The 17,889-nt window shown below is 38.6% G+C and overlaps 1 protein-coding gene across 1 annotated transcript in view; it reads left to right on the top strand.

Annotated features, from left to right (window-relative positions):
- The window catches only part of MCF2L2 (MCF.2 cell line derived transforming sequence-like 2), a gene marked incomplete at its 5' end in the record, with an annotated part of 252,251 nt that overhangs the window by 32,682 nt on the left and 201,680 nt on the right, over nucleotides 1-17,889 (top strand). The window contains 2 exons of the mRNA XM_039242331.1: nucleotides 3,445-3,528; nucleotides 16,623-16,737. Of these exons, the coding sequence (XP_039098262.1) occupies nucleotides 3,445-3,528; nucleotides 16,623-16,737 (199 nt within the window). The remainder of the gene's footprint in view (nucleotides 1-3,444; nucleotides 3,529-16,622; nucleotides 16,738-17,889) is intronic.

Genomic DNA, 17,889 nt, shown 5'->3' with positions numbered 1-17,889 from the left:
GATGGTTGGTTTAACTTACTTCTGTTGTCCACTTTCAGATCTTACACCCTTAAAATTTCTAATTAGAGCAAACCTCAAATATTGAGGTACAATAACTATATATATTATGATCTTGGTTTTTCTTTGGAGTCATTATCTCTCTTTTTTAAATGTTTTAATTTATTTCTGAGAGAGAGTGAGACAGCGTGAGCAGGGGAGGGTCAGAGAGAGAGAGAGATACAGAATCTGAAACAGGCTCCAGGCTCTGAGTTAGCTGTCAGCACAGAGTCCAACCTGGGACTCAATCCTACGAACTGTGAGATCATGACCTGAGCCAAAGTCGGACGCTTAACCGATTGAGCCACCCAGGCACCCCGGGGTCATTATCTCTTAAATATGCTCCCTCAGGCATGAAAAAATAATAACCCAGCTCTATTTTTGAATATGCTACTTTCCTAGACCACTGGAAGATTATATTCTGAAAAACTCTTTGATTATGTAACTCCTGTTTCTGCTTAAATTTTCTATGTTGGTGTCCATTTATAATTTACATTTTATTGTGAAAAATTTGAAACATATGCAAAAGAGTTATATAATGAACTCCCATGGACCCATCAACCAGCTTCAACAATTAATCCACATTTGCCAATCTGGTTTCATTTCTTCCTCCCCTTGACCCATACATTTTTGGCAGGGGCTACTGCCTGAGCATTTTTTTTCTTTTTATTAGTTTTTTTTTTTACTTACATCCAAGTTAGTCAGCATATAGTGCAACAATGATCTCAAGAGTAGAGTCCTTAACACCCCTTACCCATTTAGCCCACCCCCTCCCACAACCTTCCCAGTAACCCTCTGTTTGTTCTCCATATTTAAGAGTCTCCTATGTTTCTGTACCCCTCCCTGTTTTTACTTTTGTTTCCCTTCTCTTATGTTAATCTGTTTTGTATCCTCATATGAGTGAAGTCATATGATATTTGTCCTTCTCTGACTGACTAATCTTGCTTAGCATAATACCCTCCAGTTCCATCCAGGTAGTTGCAAATGGTAAGATTTCATTCTTCCTGATGGCTGAGTAATACTCCATCGTATATACATACCACATCTTCTTTATCCATTCATCCATCAATGGACATCTGGGCTCTTTCCATACTGTGGCCATTGTTGATAGTGCTGCTATAAATGTTGGGGTACATGTGCCCCTTAGAAACAGCACACCTGTATTCTCTGGACAAATACCTAGTAGTGCAACTGCTGGGTTATAGGGTAGTTCTATTTTTAATTTTTTGAGCAATCTCCATACTGTTTTCCAGAGTGGCTGTACCAGTTTGCATTCCTGCCAGCAGTGTAAAAGAGATCCTCTTTTTCTGCATCCTTGCCAGTATCTGTTGCTGCCTGACTTGCTGATTGTAGCCATTCTGATGGGTGTGAGGTGGTATCTCATTGTAATTTTGGTTTGTATTTCCCTGATGATGAGTGATGTTGAGCATCGTCTCATGTGTCTGTTGGCCATCTGGATGTCTTCTTTGGAGAAGTGTCTGTTCTTGTCATTAGCCCATTTCTTCACTGGATTATTTGGTTTTTTTGGGGGGGATGTTGATTTTGATAAGTTCTTTATAGATTTTGGATACCAACCCTTTATCTGATATGTCATTTGCAAATATCTTCTCCCATTCTGTTGGTTGCCTTTTAGTTTTGCTGATTGTTTCCTTCACTGTGCAGAAGCTTTTTATTTTGACGAGGTCCCAATAGTTCATTTTTGTGCCTGAGCATTTTTAAGCAGATATCAGACTTATTTTACTGTTAAATACTTTAGTTCATGTATAAAACAGAGAAGGCCCTCCCTTTTTGCGAAGTATAACTACAGTGCCATTATTGCATCTACCAAAATTAACAGTGAAACGGGGTTAGTGAACTTTTAGTGGAATCAGGGTGGGAAGATGAAGGAGGGATAAAGGAACTCTGGCCTGGGTTTACTCCCTTTCCTCCAGAGAGAGTGGTAGAATTCATTGAAAAGGGTCTTGGCATTTAAGCTGGCACTTGCCCCATCCCTTACAAGACTTTCAGAAAGCATATATGGGAAAGGCCTTTCCAGATCAAGGGATATAACTAGCACTTATTGAGTATCTACTGTGTGCATCCCCATGTGTATCATCTCCTTGAACCTTCACACTAAAGCTGAGAGGTGGAAACCAAGGCTCTGGGAGGAGCTTCCCTAATACAATCTTCTGATTGATCAACATTGCAGTGTCAAAACATTACCCCAACTCCAGGCTGAATCAATGGGAGATTCCTACTTAGCATCAATATACAAGACTATTTGTCTCGTTCTTTAATCTAACTTGATTTCTAACTGCTGTAGAAACAATAACCAGTTCACTTTTTGAGATTCCCTGCGAAACAGTTACATGAAGATAATAATATCTTAGGCTGTGAGAGTGTGAAAATGCCTTACTCTTTCCAGCCCAGGATTTCCATTCAGTCTTTTCCCCTCTCTAATTTCTTTCCCCAAATGGATAGAATGCAAATCATAGAAGTTATAGATCACTCTTAGGGTTAGAGGACATTTGTAGGTTTGTGCTTGAAAGATTTGAATTTTTGCCTTGGAAATCTGGAACTTTTTATTCAGTATAGAGCATCTTTAATTAGCAAAATGAGGAAATGCCTCCTTAAACATTCTTGAAAGTGAGAAGAGTTCCCTTGAAGTATACTGGAAGGGGAAAAAATAAAAAGGCATGGAGGCAACTAAGGATGGAGGCAAAAAGGAAGGAATTAGGGACTGAACAAAAAGCAAAGAACCTTCATAAATCTCAGATTGATTTTATGACGCAGCTTGAGATGAACTCTGATGACTAATGTTGTTTGTGTTTAAAATGTTCTGCAGACCTAAAGGAGTAGGCAGATACCTGAGTACCTGCCTTGGTAATGAGACCATCCTAGCAGGTATATTGTGGAAGCTACAGAAACTTAAACTTTCTTGCTCTGGTTGCTCCTAAAACCTTGGGAGGGGCTCTAGAAATGTACTTCTATGCTCATGGGTGTAAGCTTCAAACCATAGAATACCCAGATCAATTTATGCACCTCAGGAAACAAGGTCTCAAGAGAATAATGTGCCTTGAAGCACATCTTGATAACTCTCAGGTTTCCCTACTAGTGGAGCATCCATTTCTTCCTTTTAATATTCTCTTAATAAGGGTGCCTGGGTGGCTCAGTAGGTGAAGTGTCTGACTTCAGCTCAGGTCGTGATCTCATAGTTCATGAGTTTGAGCCCCACATTGGGCTCTGTGCTGACAGCTCAGAGCCTGGAGCCTGCTTCAGATTCTTTGTCTCCCTCATTTTCTGCCCCTCCTCCACTCATACTCTGTCTCTCAAAAATGAATAAAATGTAAAAAATATTTTTAAATAAAAAAATAAAATTTTCTTTGTAATTTACAAGGATTTAACCTAATTTGTATTTCATTTGTGCAGATGAAATCATGCAACAGGAAATCAGACCTTTGGTGGCAGTGGATATAATTGAACAACTTCACAGACCGTTTGCCATTCTCTCAGGTAAGGGGCAAATTAATTTGTATTTTAGATTTTGTTGTGGGGACAGGGGTCTCATGGGGAGGGCTCAGCCTCACCAACCTTAATGAACAGTACACCCAAGTCTTAGTCTTCCCTTAAGCATCAAATGAGCTGAGAACTATTCAACTGGAGGAGAGTAAATCTCATTGGTGTCATTCCCGTTGCTGTTGGATGTCATTTAATCTTTCTTAAGAGAGTACATTTCTTTGAAATTGTAAAGAACAGAGCTAAAAAGATTTTGAGGAAGGAAAAAGAAATACCTATTGAGATGAACTACTATCATGACATTTTCCCAACATTCTTCTTGGATGTTTTTCCAAAATCCAACTTTAAGAGAGTTTTTTTTCCTTAAATAGTTTATTGTCAAGTTGGTTTCCATTTAACACCCAGTGCTCATCTCAACAAGTGCCCTCTTCCACACCCATCACCCCCCTTCTCCTCTCCCCCACCCCATCAGCCCTCAGTTTATTCTCAGCATTCAAGAGTCTCTCATGGTTTGCCTTCCTCCCTCTCCCCAACTATTTCCCCCCTTCTTCTGCCTCATGGTCCTCCGTTAAGTTCCTCCTAATCCACCTATATGTGCAAACATATGGTATCTGTCCTTCTCTGCCTGACTTATTTCGCTCAGCATAACACCCTCAAGGTCCATCCATGTCGCTACACATGGCCAGATTTCATTCTTTCTCATTGCCATGTAGTATTCTATTGTATAGATAAATCACATCTTCTTGATCCATTCATCAGATGATGGACACTTAGGCTCTTTCCATGTTTTGGCTATTGTTGAGAGTGCTGCTATGAACATTGGGGTACATGTACCCCTATGCATCAGCATTCCTGTATCCCTGGGGTAAATTCCTAGCTGGATCATAGGGGAGTTCTATTGTTAATTTTTTTCCAGTTATTTTATTTTATTTTATTTTAATTAATTTATTTTTTACAAATAGTTTATTGTCAAGTTGGTTTCCATATAACACCCAGTGCTCATCCTCACAAGTGCCCTCCTCCATGCCCATCCCCCCTTCTCCCCTACACCCATCAGTCCTCAGTTTGTCCTCAGCATTCAAGAGCCTCTCATGGTTTGCCTCCCTCCCTCTCCACTATTTCCTCCCTTCTTCTCCCCCACGGTCCTCTGTTAAGTTCCTCCTAATCCTCCTATACGTGCAAACATATGGTATTTGTCCTTCTCTGCCTGACTTATTTCGCTCAGCATAACACCCTCAAGGTCCATCCATGTTGCTACACATGGCCAGATTTCATTCTTTCTCATTGCCATATAGTATTCCATCGTATAGATGAACCACATCTTCTTGATCCATTTGTCCGTTGATGGACACTTAGGCTCTTTCCATGTTTTGGCTATTGTTGAGAGTGCCGCTATGAACATTGGAGTACATGTGCTCCTATGCATCAGCACTCCTGTATCCCTTGGGTAAATTCCTAGCAATGCTATTGCTGGGTCATAGGGGAGTTCTACTGTTAATTTTTTGAGGAACCTCCACACTGTTTTCCAGAGGGGCTGCACCAGTTTACATTCCCACCAACAGTGTAGGAGGGTGCCCGTTTCTCCACATCCTCGCCAGCATCTATTTGTTCATTTTAGCCACTCTGACCAGCATGAGGTATCTCAGTGTGGTTTTGATTTGTATTTCCCTGATGATGAGGGACGCTGAGCATCAATTCATGTGTCTGTTGGCCATCTGGATGTCCTCTTTGGAGATGTGTCTGTTCATTTCTTTTGCCTATTTCTTCTCTGGATTATTTGTTTTTCGGGTGTGGAGTTTGGTAAGTCCCTTATAGATTTTGGATACTAGCCCTTTATCTGATATGTCATTTGCAACTATCTTTTCCCATTCCGTCAGTTGCCTATTAGTTTTATTGATTGTTTCCTTTGCCATGATCAAGATTTTTATCTTGATGAGATCCAAATAGTTCATTTTTTTTCTTGATTCCCTTGCCTTTGGGGATGTGTCAAGTAAGAAATTGCTGCAGTTGAGGTCAAGGAGGTCGTTTTCTGCTTCCTCCTCTAGTGTTTTGATGGTTTCCTGTCTCACATTCAGGTCCTTTATCCATTTTGAGTTTATTTTTGTGTATGGTGTGAGAAAATGACCTAGTTTCATTCTTCTCCATGTTGCTGTCCAGTTCTCCCAGCACCATCTGTTAAAGAGGCTGTCTTTTTTTCCATTGGATACTCTTTCCTGCTTTGTCAAAGATTAGTTCGCCATACATTTATGGGTCCAATTCTGCATTCTCTATTCTAGTTCATTGGTCCTTGTGTCTGTTTTTGTGCCAATACCATACTGTCTTGATGATGGCAGCTTTGTAGTAGAGGCTAAAGTCTGTGATGGTGATGCCTCCTGTTTTGGTTCTTCTTCAATATTACTTTGGCTATTCGGGGTCTTTTGTGGTTCCATACAAATGTTAGTAAAAGGCGAAAGATTTATACAATCTGAAGAGAAACCAGAGTATCCATACAAATTTTAGGATAGTTTGTTCTAACTTTGAGAAGAATTATGCTGGTGCAATTTTGATTGGGATTGCATTGAATGTGTAGATTGCTTTGGGTAGTAATGACATTTTAACTATATTTATTCTTCCAGCTCATGAGCATGGAATATTTTTCCATTTCTTTGTGTCTTCTTCAATTTTCTTAAGTTTTCTATGGTTTTCATCATACAGATTTCTTATATCTTTGGTTAGGCATATTCCTAGGTATTTTATGTTTTTTTGTGCAATTGTGAATGGGATCAGTTTCTTGATTTCTCTTTCTGTTGCTTCATTGTTGGTGTATAAAAATGCAACCGATTTCTGTATGTTGATTTTGTACCCTGCAACTTTGATGAATTCCTGGATTAGTTCTAGTAGGCTTCTGGTGGAGTTTGTCGGGTTTTCTATGTAGAGTATCATGTTGTCTGCGAAAGTAACATGTTGACTTCTTCTTTACCGATTCTGATGCCTTTGATTTCCTTTTGTTGTCTGATGACTGATGCTAGGATGTCCAGCACTACATTAAACAACGGTGGTGACAGTGGACATCCCTGTCGTCTTCCTGATCTCAGGGGGAAAGCTCTCAGTTTTTCCCCATTGAGGATGATGTTAGTTGAGGGCTTCTCATAGATGGCTTTAATGATGTTTAAGTAAGTTCCTTCTATCCTGACTTTCTCAAGGGTCTTCATTAAGAAGGGATGCTGTATTTTGTCAAACGCTTTTTCTGCATATATTGACAGGATCATATGGTTTTTATCTTTTCCTTTGTTAATGTGATGTATCACATTGATTGATTTGCGAATATTGAACCAGCCCTGTAACCCAGGAATGAATCCCACTTGATCATGGTGGATAATTCTTTGTATGTACTGTTGCATTCCATTTCCAAGTATCTTGTTGAGGATTTTTGCATCCGTATTCATCAAGGATATTGGCCTGTAGTTCTCTTTTTTTGCTGGGTCTCTGTCTGGCTTGGGAATCAAAGTGATGCTGGCTTCATAGAATGAGTCTGGAGTTTTTCTTTGATTTCTATTTTTTGGAATAGCTTGAGAAGAATGGGTATTAATTCTGTTTAAAATGTCTGGTACAATTCTCCAGGGAAGCTACCTGGCCCAGGGCTCTTATTTGTTGGGAGATTTTTGATAACTGATTCAATTTCTTCACTAGTTATGGGTCTGTTCAGATTTGCTATCTCTTTCCATGTGAATTTTGGTAGTGAGTGTGTGTTTAGGAATTTTTCCATTTCTTCTAAGTTGTCCAGTTTGTTGGCATATAATTTTTCATAGTATTCCCTGATAATTGCTTGTATTTCTGAGGGGTTGTTTGTAATAAGTCCATTTTCATTCATGATTTTGTCTATTTGGGTGCTCAAGAGAGTTTGGTTTTGAGCGTTCATGAGCACTGCTGAAGTTATTTGTTCTTTGAGAGGTTTGTCTCTCATTCTTAGCTCTCATGGACCTAATTTTAATGCATTGATTTCCATCGAGCATTTGGAAATAAAAAGAGGCAAATGTTCAGAAGAGGCTAGAAAATTTCGGAGCCTAGGCCCAACCCTGAGAAGCTGTCATTAGCAGAATACTCTTCTTTCTTATTCACTTAGCCAATGGTGATGACTTTACTGAAATTGAGGTACATATCAGACCTGGAATTACAGTTAGACCTTGGAAGTTAGTCTTGGAAGCATGGCATGACATTAGTTGTCCTTAGCACATATCACAGAGGAATAGGGTAGCAAGTCACTCTCTTCATCTTTATGTCTGCTCTGAAAAAAAGCAACAAAGCCACCATAGTTCCATCACAGAGAGAATATGTAGTTGGCATGAATGTAACTCTACAACATGGAATGGAAAAAAAAAAAGTCACATTTCTTTCCTTTCTCTAAATCACATTTAATCTGCTCCAAAGTCCTTATCCTACTGAGTTTGAGGGAAATGCAGTCTCCATTATTGGGAGTCGCATCCTGGGTGGGGACATTTTACACAATCCAGACATTCTGGGTGAATTCTCTGGTCTTTCCTCCACATTGGTCACTGCTCATATAGTCACTGAAAATGCCATAAACAGAGTCCTCATTTTTCTTATTTCTACATGTATCACTTAGAACAGAGACTGTTATATAGTAAATGTTCAGTTCAAAATTACCTGAGTCCTCCTGGTGTGTCCTGTGAGTTCTGTTCCTCCATCACTGCCATAGGCAGTGTTGGCCCTCACAGAAGTGCCTAACCAGCCTCCTGAAGGTGCAGCCTCCTCGCTTCTCACAGTGAGCCTGGGGCTCTGCAAAACAAAAGGCAGGATGGGGGCTGCCCCTTGGTTTCTGGCAACTGCTGCTATGGTCTATGGCACAGAAGGCTGCAAGGCTAATGTACATCCAGGTCTGGACTGGATGAAAGGGTGAGGTGAAGTGGATTTCTGTAGCCTTACACCAAATCCCTAATGCCACAGCACATGATTCTGGCATAGATAATGGCACATCTAGGGACCAATTAATGTATGCACTTAGTGCTCCAAAGTTACCTCTTTTGAGTGTTACTGAGGTGCTTCTTTCTATTCTTATTTCTTAGGGCAATACAGGAGAACATAAATGGGTACCAGACAGTGCTAAATATGGATTTAGGTTCTGCTGTTGACAAGCTGCATCTCCTTAGCAACTTAATTCTCTAAACTTCACTTTCCTCACTTGTATAATGAATGGGTGGGATCATCGTAACTTTGATGATTAAAGACATAGTGTATGAAAAATGCTTATTAGCATTGCAACTGCCAACTGTATGACTATTTTTCCTGATATATTTTAATCTCATAAAAATGTTTATTTTAGGATTATATTACAAAGAATAGTTTTCAGTATGATATAATTCGTATAAAGAAACAAAGCTATGCTCACAGTTGAAATGGTGTATGATGCCACAACTAAGTGGCATTATCTCTAAGTAATAGAGATAATTGTCACTCTTTAATGTAGAACATTGAACTATAAACACACACTGGACCAAGAGGACACCTCTGCTTTAGGAAAGTCACTTTGTGGCAAAGACAATCCTTTCAATTTTTGAGCTTCTTTTGTCATATTGTTGCCTCAAGTTTGCCTGTCCTATGAGAGAGAACCATGGATTAGCTGTGGTAGCATTTACAACACTGCAAGTCTGGATAATATCAGTAGCCAAGAATATCAGGTTCTCTGAGTAGTCAGCACTTTCTTGGAATTACTAGGCCTGCTTTTTATCGTTACCCGCTAGTGGCAGACAATGTCAGCAACGTGGCCATTGCAGGTACCTGTGTAGCTATGGTTGTAAAACAGAAATCTCTGCACTTAGGTCTTTTCCCAGCACTGTGGCAACTGAGCTGTGGCCTCTGTTCCGGGTCACAGGAGTTTTCCTGATTCAGGCAAGCAGAGTGAGGATATTCCAACTGCAGACTATTTACAGATTCTACTGAGCTCTGTAAAGAGCCAGAGGCCCCATCAACCAGGAATGCTGGGAAAGACAGGATGTAGCCTTTTTCTTCAGTGAGGCCCCAGTTGCCTGGCCTGCTGTGCTCTGCGAGTGTGCTCCCACGGCTGGTGGGAGAGCAGGGACTCACTGCATGATGGATGACCCAGATTTGTGGCCAGATGGTTTGAAGCCTTTGCACGGTGAAGTCTGTGAATAGGGGCCACCAGCAGGGATTGGATAGTGACCAGGGCTGGGCCTCTGCTGGCTCTTACCTTTGAAAGACAGCTGGCATTTTCCCAGCGAACTTGGGATATTTCTAAATTTAGGGTGTAGCTAGGAAACAAGAGAATATAAGCAGGATACTGTGGTGGGAATACTCTAGGCTCTGGACTCAGATAATTCTATGTTCACATTCCAATGAGATTAGATTATTGCTGTGAACCTCAAGTTTCTCATTGGTAAAGTGGATTGTTTTAAGGAAAGTGTGTCATGTGATATCTGGCTATAAGAGAACCTAGCTTATAGGACTTGTTTGTTTGTTTTCTAAGCCACATAACAGACGCCCAAAAGTAGAAATTCCTGGTATTGGATCAGTGGCTCAATGACATTAAGGGTACATCTTTGTGATTCTCTCGATGTTTCCCTCGTTTTTAAAGTCTTAATATCAAAATGGCTGCTGTAGCTTTAGATATCAAGTCTGTGTCCAAAGCAAGAAGAAGGAAAAGGAAGGAATCCTGACTTCTTCTGTTCCTTTTGCCAGGACAACAAAAACTTTCCCAGAAGGTCTCAGTAGACTTCTGATTATGTCTCATCTGGGAATTGTGTCATGTAGCCATTTCTACCAACAAGGGAGTCAGAAAAGGCAAACATTTAGCTTTTAAATGGCTACAGAGGAGGATGGTCAGGGCGAGGGAGTTGGTTATAAATCAGCCATTTTTAGTGTCTACCATAATACCATTCCTCTAATTAAAAGGAATTATCATTTTCTTTTTCTTTTAATGGTTATTCACCCACCCCTTAGAATCATTGTCTAAAGTTTCTTTATCACATACCATCTTTTAGAAATAATTACTAATGAAGGCATAAAATTCTCTTAGGCTAATGGAGTCCACCAGTGGAGCCTAGGGTTGGTAGAGGTGGAGTTCCCAGAGGCAAGTGGGAAATTCTCACTGAAACAATGAAGAATTAAGGAACTGATTAGAGTCAAAACCTATATTTAAATGAGAGACAGAGTTAGTAACTTGGCATGAAGGAAATGAGAACCAGTGCAAGAAGGTGTAGGGGGCAGTATTTTTTAATAGAAATATAATGGTACTCATGTATGTGTTTTTAAAGCTTCTAGTAACCATATTAAAGAAACAAAAAGGAAATTAATCCCAATAGCATTTAAATTTAACCCAATGTATATAAAATATTATTCTAACATGTCATCAATATTCGATATTGTCGTTGAGATACTTTACTTTATATTTGTACTTAGTCTTGGAAATCTAGTTTATATTTCACACTGATAGTACATCTCAATTTGGACTGGTCATATTTCAGGTGCTCAATAACCACATATGTCTAGTGGCTATTGTATTGAGCAGTGTAGAATACAGAAATGGTTCTCAATCATGTTGGTCTAAATTCCTTCTTTTTATAACAAATAATTTGTATTGCCCCCACTATCCTGAGTTGAAATTTGTGGATACCATGACCTATGTTAGTTAGGGTAGACTGAACAGCTCTATGAAATAGACTCCAAAGTGTATAGTAGTTCAAACAAACACAGTAGAAATTTAGTTATTTCTCTTGGAACAGTTCAGCGTATATGTTCATGGTCAGAAGATGATTTTTTTCCATCTTCATCACAAATGAAGGTTCCTTTTACTTTGTGGCTCATGTTACTATTATCCATTTTATGACTGTCTTATTATCTGTATCCAGAAAGCAGACAGGGAAAAGAAAACATACTACTTCTTAAAAGCCTCAGCTCAACAACAGCACATACTGTATACCACTGACTTGAACCTGGATCACTTACATAGATACATTTAATAGCATGGGAAGCTGGCAAATGTAGTTTAGTTGTGTGCTCACAGAGGGTGAATAGCTACCCCCTGTTTATGTGTATATGGAAAAAAAAGAAAATAAAATATAAAGGAGAACAGTAAAAGAGAAATAAAAGGAAAATAAGCATAGTAAAATAATATGTATTTCAATATATATTTCTAGCTATACTAGAAAAAATAATAAAACAATCACGTGCTTGGTTACTGTGAATGTCATAGCTCTAACTGCTGGGGTGTGGTGGGTGATGAGACACCCTGACTGGCTTTACTATAATGGTTTTCTGAAATGGTAAATATTGTTCTAGTTCTGAACAAAGTTGACAAATTCTGAGCAAAGTAAGTATTATTTTCCTTTAATGTGTAGGGTAGTTGCATTCCTGAAAATTTTAGTATATATTAAAACCGTATACAAATAATTTCTCATTTGCGACAACATGGGTGGATCCATGCTAAGTGAAAGAGTTGGACAAGGCAAGGCAAAAACTTTATGATCCTACTTGTAGGTGGAATCTTAAAAAAAATGAACTCAGAGAAACAGAAAAAAATTGGTAGTTGCCAGAGGCTGGGGGGGGGGGCAATGGAGGAAAGTACACACGCCCAGTTATAAGATAAATAAGTTCTGGGTATATAATGTACAGCAGAGTGACTATAGTTAACAATACTGTATAGTGTGTTTGAAAATTGCCAGGAGAGGGGTGCCTAGGTGGCTCAGTTGGTAAAACGTCCGACTTTGGCTCAGGTCATGATCTCATGGTGTGGGTTCAAGCCCCACATCTGGCTCTGTGCTGACAGCTAGCTCAGAGCCTGGAGCCTGTCTTCAGATTCTGTGTTTCCCTCTCTCTCTGACCCTCCCCTGCTCATGCTGTCTCTATCTCTCTCTTGGAAATAAATAAAACATTAAAAAAGAAAAAGAAAATTGCCAGGAGAGTAGATCTGAAGAAAAAAAAATTGTAATGTGATTTGTGAGATGTTTATTAGCTAAACTTATTGTGGTGTCCATTTTACAATACAGACATATGTGAAATCATTATATGTATACCTTAAACTAATACGATGTTATATTATGTCAATTATATCTCAGTAAGATGGAAAAATATTAAAAAACCCTTTATTATTATGTATAAAACAGAGTTTATAGGATCCAATCACTATAAATGGATTTTTCACTTATATAGGGTTTCTATTAAGATTTTCAGAAATCACACAGGATGTGGGACAATATTATGTAGACAGATTATTGGGTATCCCAGGCCCTGAGCTTTCTAAAGTGCCTCCCAGGAAGTGGTATTGCCATTTCCCCAGATGAAATCAGGGTTTTTTTTGGTAGGGAGAGAAGAGGAAAATGAATATGGGAAGGCAAATAGCATTGCTATTTGCCTAGCCTCACTCTCTCTTTCATTGTTGGTCTTTACCATCTTCTGTAGGATTTGCTGGCATTCTAAATTCTCCTGTATAGGACAGAAATCTCCATGCCAGCCAACACTCAGACCCTAATGGGAACAGTTTTATGTATTCCAAGTACTACTGCTCTTTTCTGCCGTAAACCTAGTCCTCTTCCATTCAGTGAACAGGTAAAAATTATACCAGGAGTACGGAAATGTATTTTATTTAAGTCACCATTTTACTTACTTCCAAGTAATTTGGTTTTATTTTCCTTGAATAGGACTTCTTTGGCACTTTCATCCTTTTGCATTTCCACATTTTCTCACAAGGTGGCATCGAGGGCCTTGCTGTGGGTTGTCACTGGCTGTTTGGAGGCTTAGCTTTGTTTCCTTGGTGCTTCTGTCTGTTACGTTTAATGTTCAGCTGCAGGTGGTGTCCCCAGTTAACCTTCGGCCTCTCTGGTGTTAAGTAATGGTATAATCCAAGACACAAGAGCACTCCACCTCTTTCTCCATTTAGGTGTGAAGAGCTTTATTTTATAATTAACAATAAAAGACAAAATCATTAAATAGTATAATCATACCTTAATGAATATTTTTAGGGTGTTTTGATTCCTTGAAATGTTTTAGACATTTTCTTGGCAAGTATTGGTTATGCAATTAGTACAGCGTTATAATGCATCTAAATTTAGCCTTACTGGAGATGTAAAGTCTCTTAATTTGCGTTCATCTAAGACTTCCTATGGCTGTAAGGCTGAAAAAAGGAAAATATGAGGTGAAAGCTGCTAGTATCTTGATTTTAAGTTTTCAGTTAATGTAATGAGGCAGCTTAATCTCCAAGTCAAAGTTTGACAAACATTTAATATGCAGTTAACTTTTTTTAAAATTTAAGATAAACATGTAGAATTATTAAAGAGCTACTTCTTGGAGAAGAATGTCTAGTCATCTGGACAAGTCTTGCACAGTTTCATTCCATTGTGATTGGTCTCTGAGAGCCTAACCCCATATGAACAATACCAAGAAGAGACTGGTATAGAAAACTACAGGGCTGACTTACTCTTTACATCATGCAAATACTCATGTCTGCTTGACATGACAAGCACATTTTTTTAATAGTTTATTGTCATGACAAGCACATTTTTGCCTTGGAAACAAATTTACATGGAAAGTCAGAGTATAATCAGAAGATGCTTACCAGGTATGGGCTCAGAGCAGCAGAGTGGATTGGATAACCTTAATGGTGGTATCATCTGATAGACTGGCCTAGATTCTCATGATGGTAGGCCAGGTCTCTCTCTCCTTAAGATAGCATTATTAACAGGGCACGACCTGCCTTTGCTTCTCTGAGTCGCCCTTTTCTGTGATTTCTTCATTGATCCCACACCCTTATTAATCACACAGTTCTCATTAAACCACACCCTGCCCTACCTCTTTCATTACATATGTGAAATACATACAATCATTTATAGTTGGCTTCACTTGGGAGCCATTATTTTTCTTTTTTTTAATTTTTTAAAATTTTTTATTTTTTTACAAATAGTTTATTGTCAAATTAGTTTCCACATAACACTCAGTGCTCATCCCCACAAGTGCCCTCCTCCATGCCCATCCCTCCTCCCCTCAAAGCTTTTAAAATAGATTATCAAACTACTTTTATACAAAAGGTTATTGTACCAGTTTACATTTCTATTCAGGTATCTTACTCTTGACTATAAACTTCAGTTCTGTTGATGACCTTTGTAGTTATTGTTGTTACCAGTTTCTTTATGAAGAAATTTTACATTGATTATAATCATAAATTACGTTCTCCATCAGATTCCTAGAAGAGAGTATTTCATTTTTTTCAAGTTTAATATTTTAGCTTTCTAAGTGTTAATATTTGGACCTTTGAAGTTTCTATACAAATCCATGCAAATGAAAGTGTGAATTACATGGAGTCCTGAGTTAGTAGNTGGCCAGATTTCATTGTTTCTCATTGCCATGTAGTATTCCATGGTATAGATAAACCACATCTTCTTGATCCATTCATCTGTTGATGGACACTTAGGGAGCCATTATTTTTCTTAAAGTGGTTTCCCTCTATGGGCATAGCCTGGAAGGTACTCTCAGCAATTCAGCTTATATCCTGTCAGGTAGGGTACAGATTCCTCAACTTGCTCAGTTCTTGGTGCCTTACTTTTTCAGACTCAGATATATATCTCAATCTATCTTAGTATTTTCATAGCTGTTCTTGGCCAAAAGCAATATCTAACGGTTAAAACAACTTAGGACATAGTAAGTCTGTTTGTCCTAACAGTTTAGTAGCTGTTTGAAAAAAATACATGTAAGTTGAAATAAAAGTAATGTTTAAATTTCATTCTTAGGTAACTACAATAATCTCAAACCTTGGAATGAGACTGGACATCACCGCCTTTGTTTCCTGTTCTATATTAGTTTGCGTACTGCGCTTGCTTTTTACCTCACCAGCCACCAAAACCCCAACTTCACAAGGATACAATGACTTTCAAAAGAATATAGTGCAATTTAATGTTGAAATTGTGAACTATCTCAAGCTAGTAGCATGCATGGTGTCCAATACATGCCAACTATTGCTATTTCCCTCAAACATTTAAAATATTCATGATTCTTGCAAATTCATGGTGGTTTCCTGGGTACCTGAGACACAATTTGGGAACCACAGAGCTAGAACTCAGTCATATAGCTGCATCTAGCTGCAAGGAGATGAGGAAATATAATCCATTTAATTTAATCTAGTGGCCTCTGCTCCAATGGATTAAATCTATAATTGGTTTTTTTTTTTTTTTTAGTGTTTATCCATTTTTGAGGGAGAGACAGAGTGTGAGTGGGGGAGGGACAGAGAGAAAGGGAGACACAGAAACCAAAGCAGGCTCTAGGCTCTGAGCTGTCAGCACAGGCTTGAACTCATGAATAGAGAGATCACGACCTGAGCCCAAGTAGACTAAGCCACCCAAGTGTCCCTGGATTAAATATTTACATATTAATTTTACATTTTTATTCTTACAGTGATATTTTATATCTCTGTTGGTAAGTTATTGAAGGGCAGGTGGTTATTGCCTCCTTGTAGTAATAATAACCATAATAATGGTGACTATTTATTAAGCACTTATATCTAATAAGCACTCTACTAATGTGTTTTTCATATATGTTCTCACTTAATCCTCACAAAACCTTTAGAGGTAGGTAAAAATATTATTCCTATTATATATATATGTATATATTTATGGAAACTCCTATTTAGATGAACTATCTTTGCATGAAGTCACATAGAAATTAAGTGGCAGAGCAGGATTTTAACGAGCCTGATTTTAGAGCAAAATTCTCTTGACCACCATGCTATTTTACCTTTGATATTTGTTGACTACAAAAATTAAGAACAATATTATACATTTTTATTGACATTACTTAGTGTTCCACCTGTGCTAAAGGAATTAAATTAGTACTATCTTTTATATAGCAACTGTCTTCAGAGGATTTAAAAATTGGATTATTACAATATCAGATACTTGAGTAAGCATGAAGAAGACACTTGTTCAAAATAATTCCATGTCAGCCTTCCCACATTCTAGTCTGAAATAATACAGATAGAAAAGAGGGAGGCCAGTATATATCTCCCCACTTGATATTAATCAAAGTCCCTTTACCTACAGAGATGTGACATGAAAACATTTTATTAACATCTTGACCACCCATTTTTGTTGCAGGAGGCCGAGGAAAAGATGGTGCCCCCATCATCACTTTTCCAGAGTTTGTGGGGTTCAAACACATCACAGAGGAAGACTTCTTGAATGTCATGACCTACCTGACTAGCATCCCCAGGTGAGCTGAACACAGCGTTTTGCTGGCTTCCTAGTTACTTTTATTCTGAATTTCCCATGTGGCAGGGCTGGGTTGAGATGGAATCTTCACTGGTATATAGCTTGGCCAATTTCTCTGATGTATCCATCAAAGACAAGGGATAGAGGAAGAGACTAGAAAACAATGATAAGTGAGTGTCAGTTTTGACTATGATGCACACATAGGAGGTACTTAATAAACATTGTTGAATGAATGAAACATTGGTTGAACAGCTAATGCTGACTTTGCCCTTTCAGGTTTATTGCTCTACATTTAGGTGATTCTAGCTTCCTAGAGCCTGTCATCTGGGATACATGGCTATTGCTCAAGGAAGTCAAGCCATGTTAGGAGTTATTTAGTTTATCTCCCATAAATAAGGGATTCTCCATATTCAGATGGAGAATCTAAGGCACAGAGCAAGGAATCAAAGGCTGGGAATAAAAACTGTGTTTGTAGCCAAGACCATGACAGAGATGTTTTTGGGCATCTGCTGTTTCTACTCTCTCTGGCCCAAGCCTTACACCTTTATCCAGTTGAGTCAGTCAGTACCCAGGCCTCCAAGGGGTGGAGTGTGGGACAGAGTTCACATTGGTGACAACCATTTCCCAGACATAGATAGAGATGGGAGTGAGGTCCAGATCCAACTCTTTGATAGTGCTGTGTCCACTCTCCAGCCAGGAAAGGCCTTGCCTTCTGTGGGTTTATAGGGCTTATGATGTCATCTCTTACTTAAATTGCTGTGATGGGAATTTACACAACAGCCATGTATATGCTGTTTAGCTTGCCTTCCATTTGCCTCATGGATTTCCGGGTCAACACCAGCTTTATCATTGAAAGGCCATCTGCAATTTCATCCCACTGTGGAGATTAGGAAGTTGAGTTGTTTGCTTTAACCAAAGCCACTCTAAAAGATTTGCATTTGTTTTTGTTTATTACTATTCTTATTTCTTCAGAGAGGGCTATGGATTTTATTTTTCAATGCACTTCTTTAAAGTGTAGTGCTTAAATTATATTTCACTAATTCCTTTCCTTTCTTCTTTTGATCCCTGAAAATGGTATATGTTATGCAGACACATAAGGATTTGGGATTCTGTTGTATTGAAGGAAGAATGCTGTGTTTCTGGGCTGTGCCCA

The sequence above is a fragment of the Hyaena hyaena genome, unplaced genomic scaffold, assembly GCF_003009895.1.
Source record: "Hyaena hyaena isolate Hyena2069 unplaced genomic scaffold, ASM300989v1 scaffold_213, whole genome shotgun sequence".
NCBI classification, from domain to species: Eukaryota; Metazoa; Chordata; class Mammalia; order Carnivora; family Hyaenidae; genus Hyaena; species Hyaena hyaena.
This window is presented reverse-complemented; position numbering and strand designations above follow the sequence as displayed.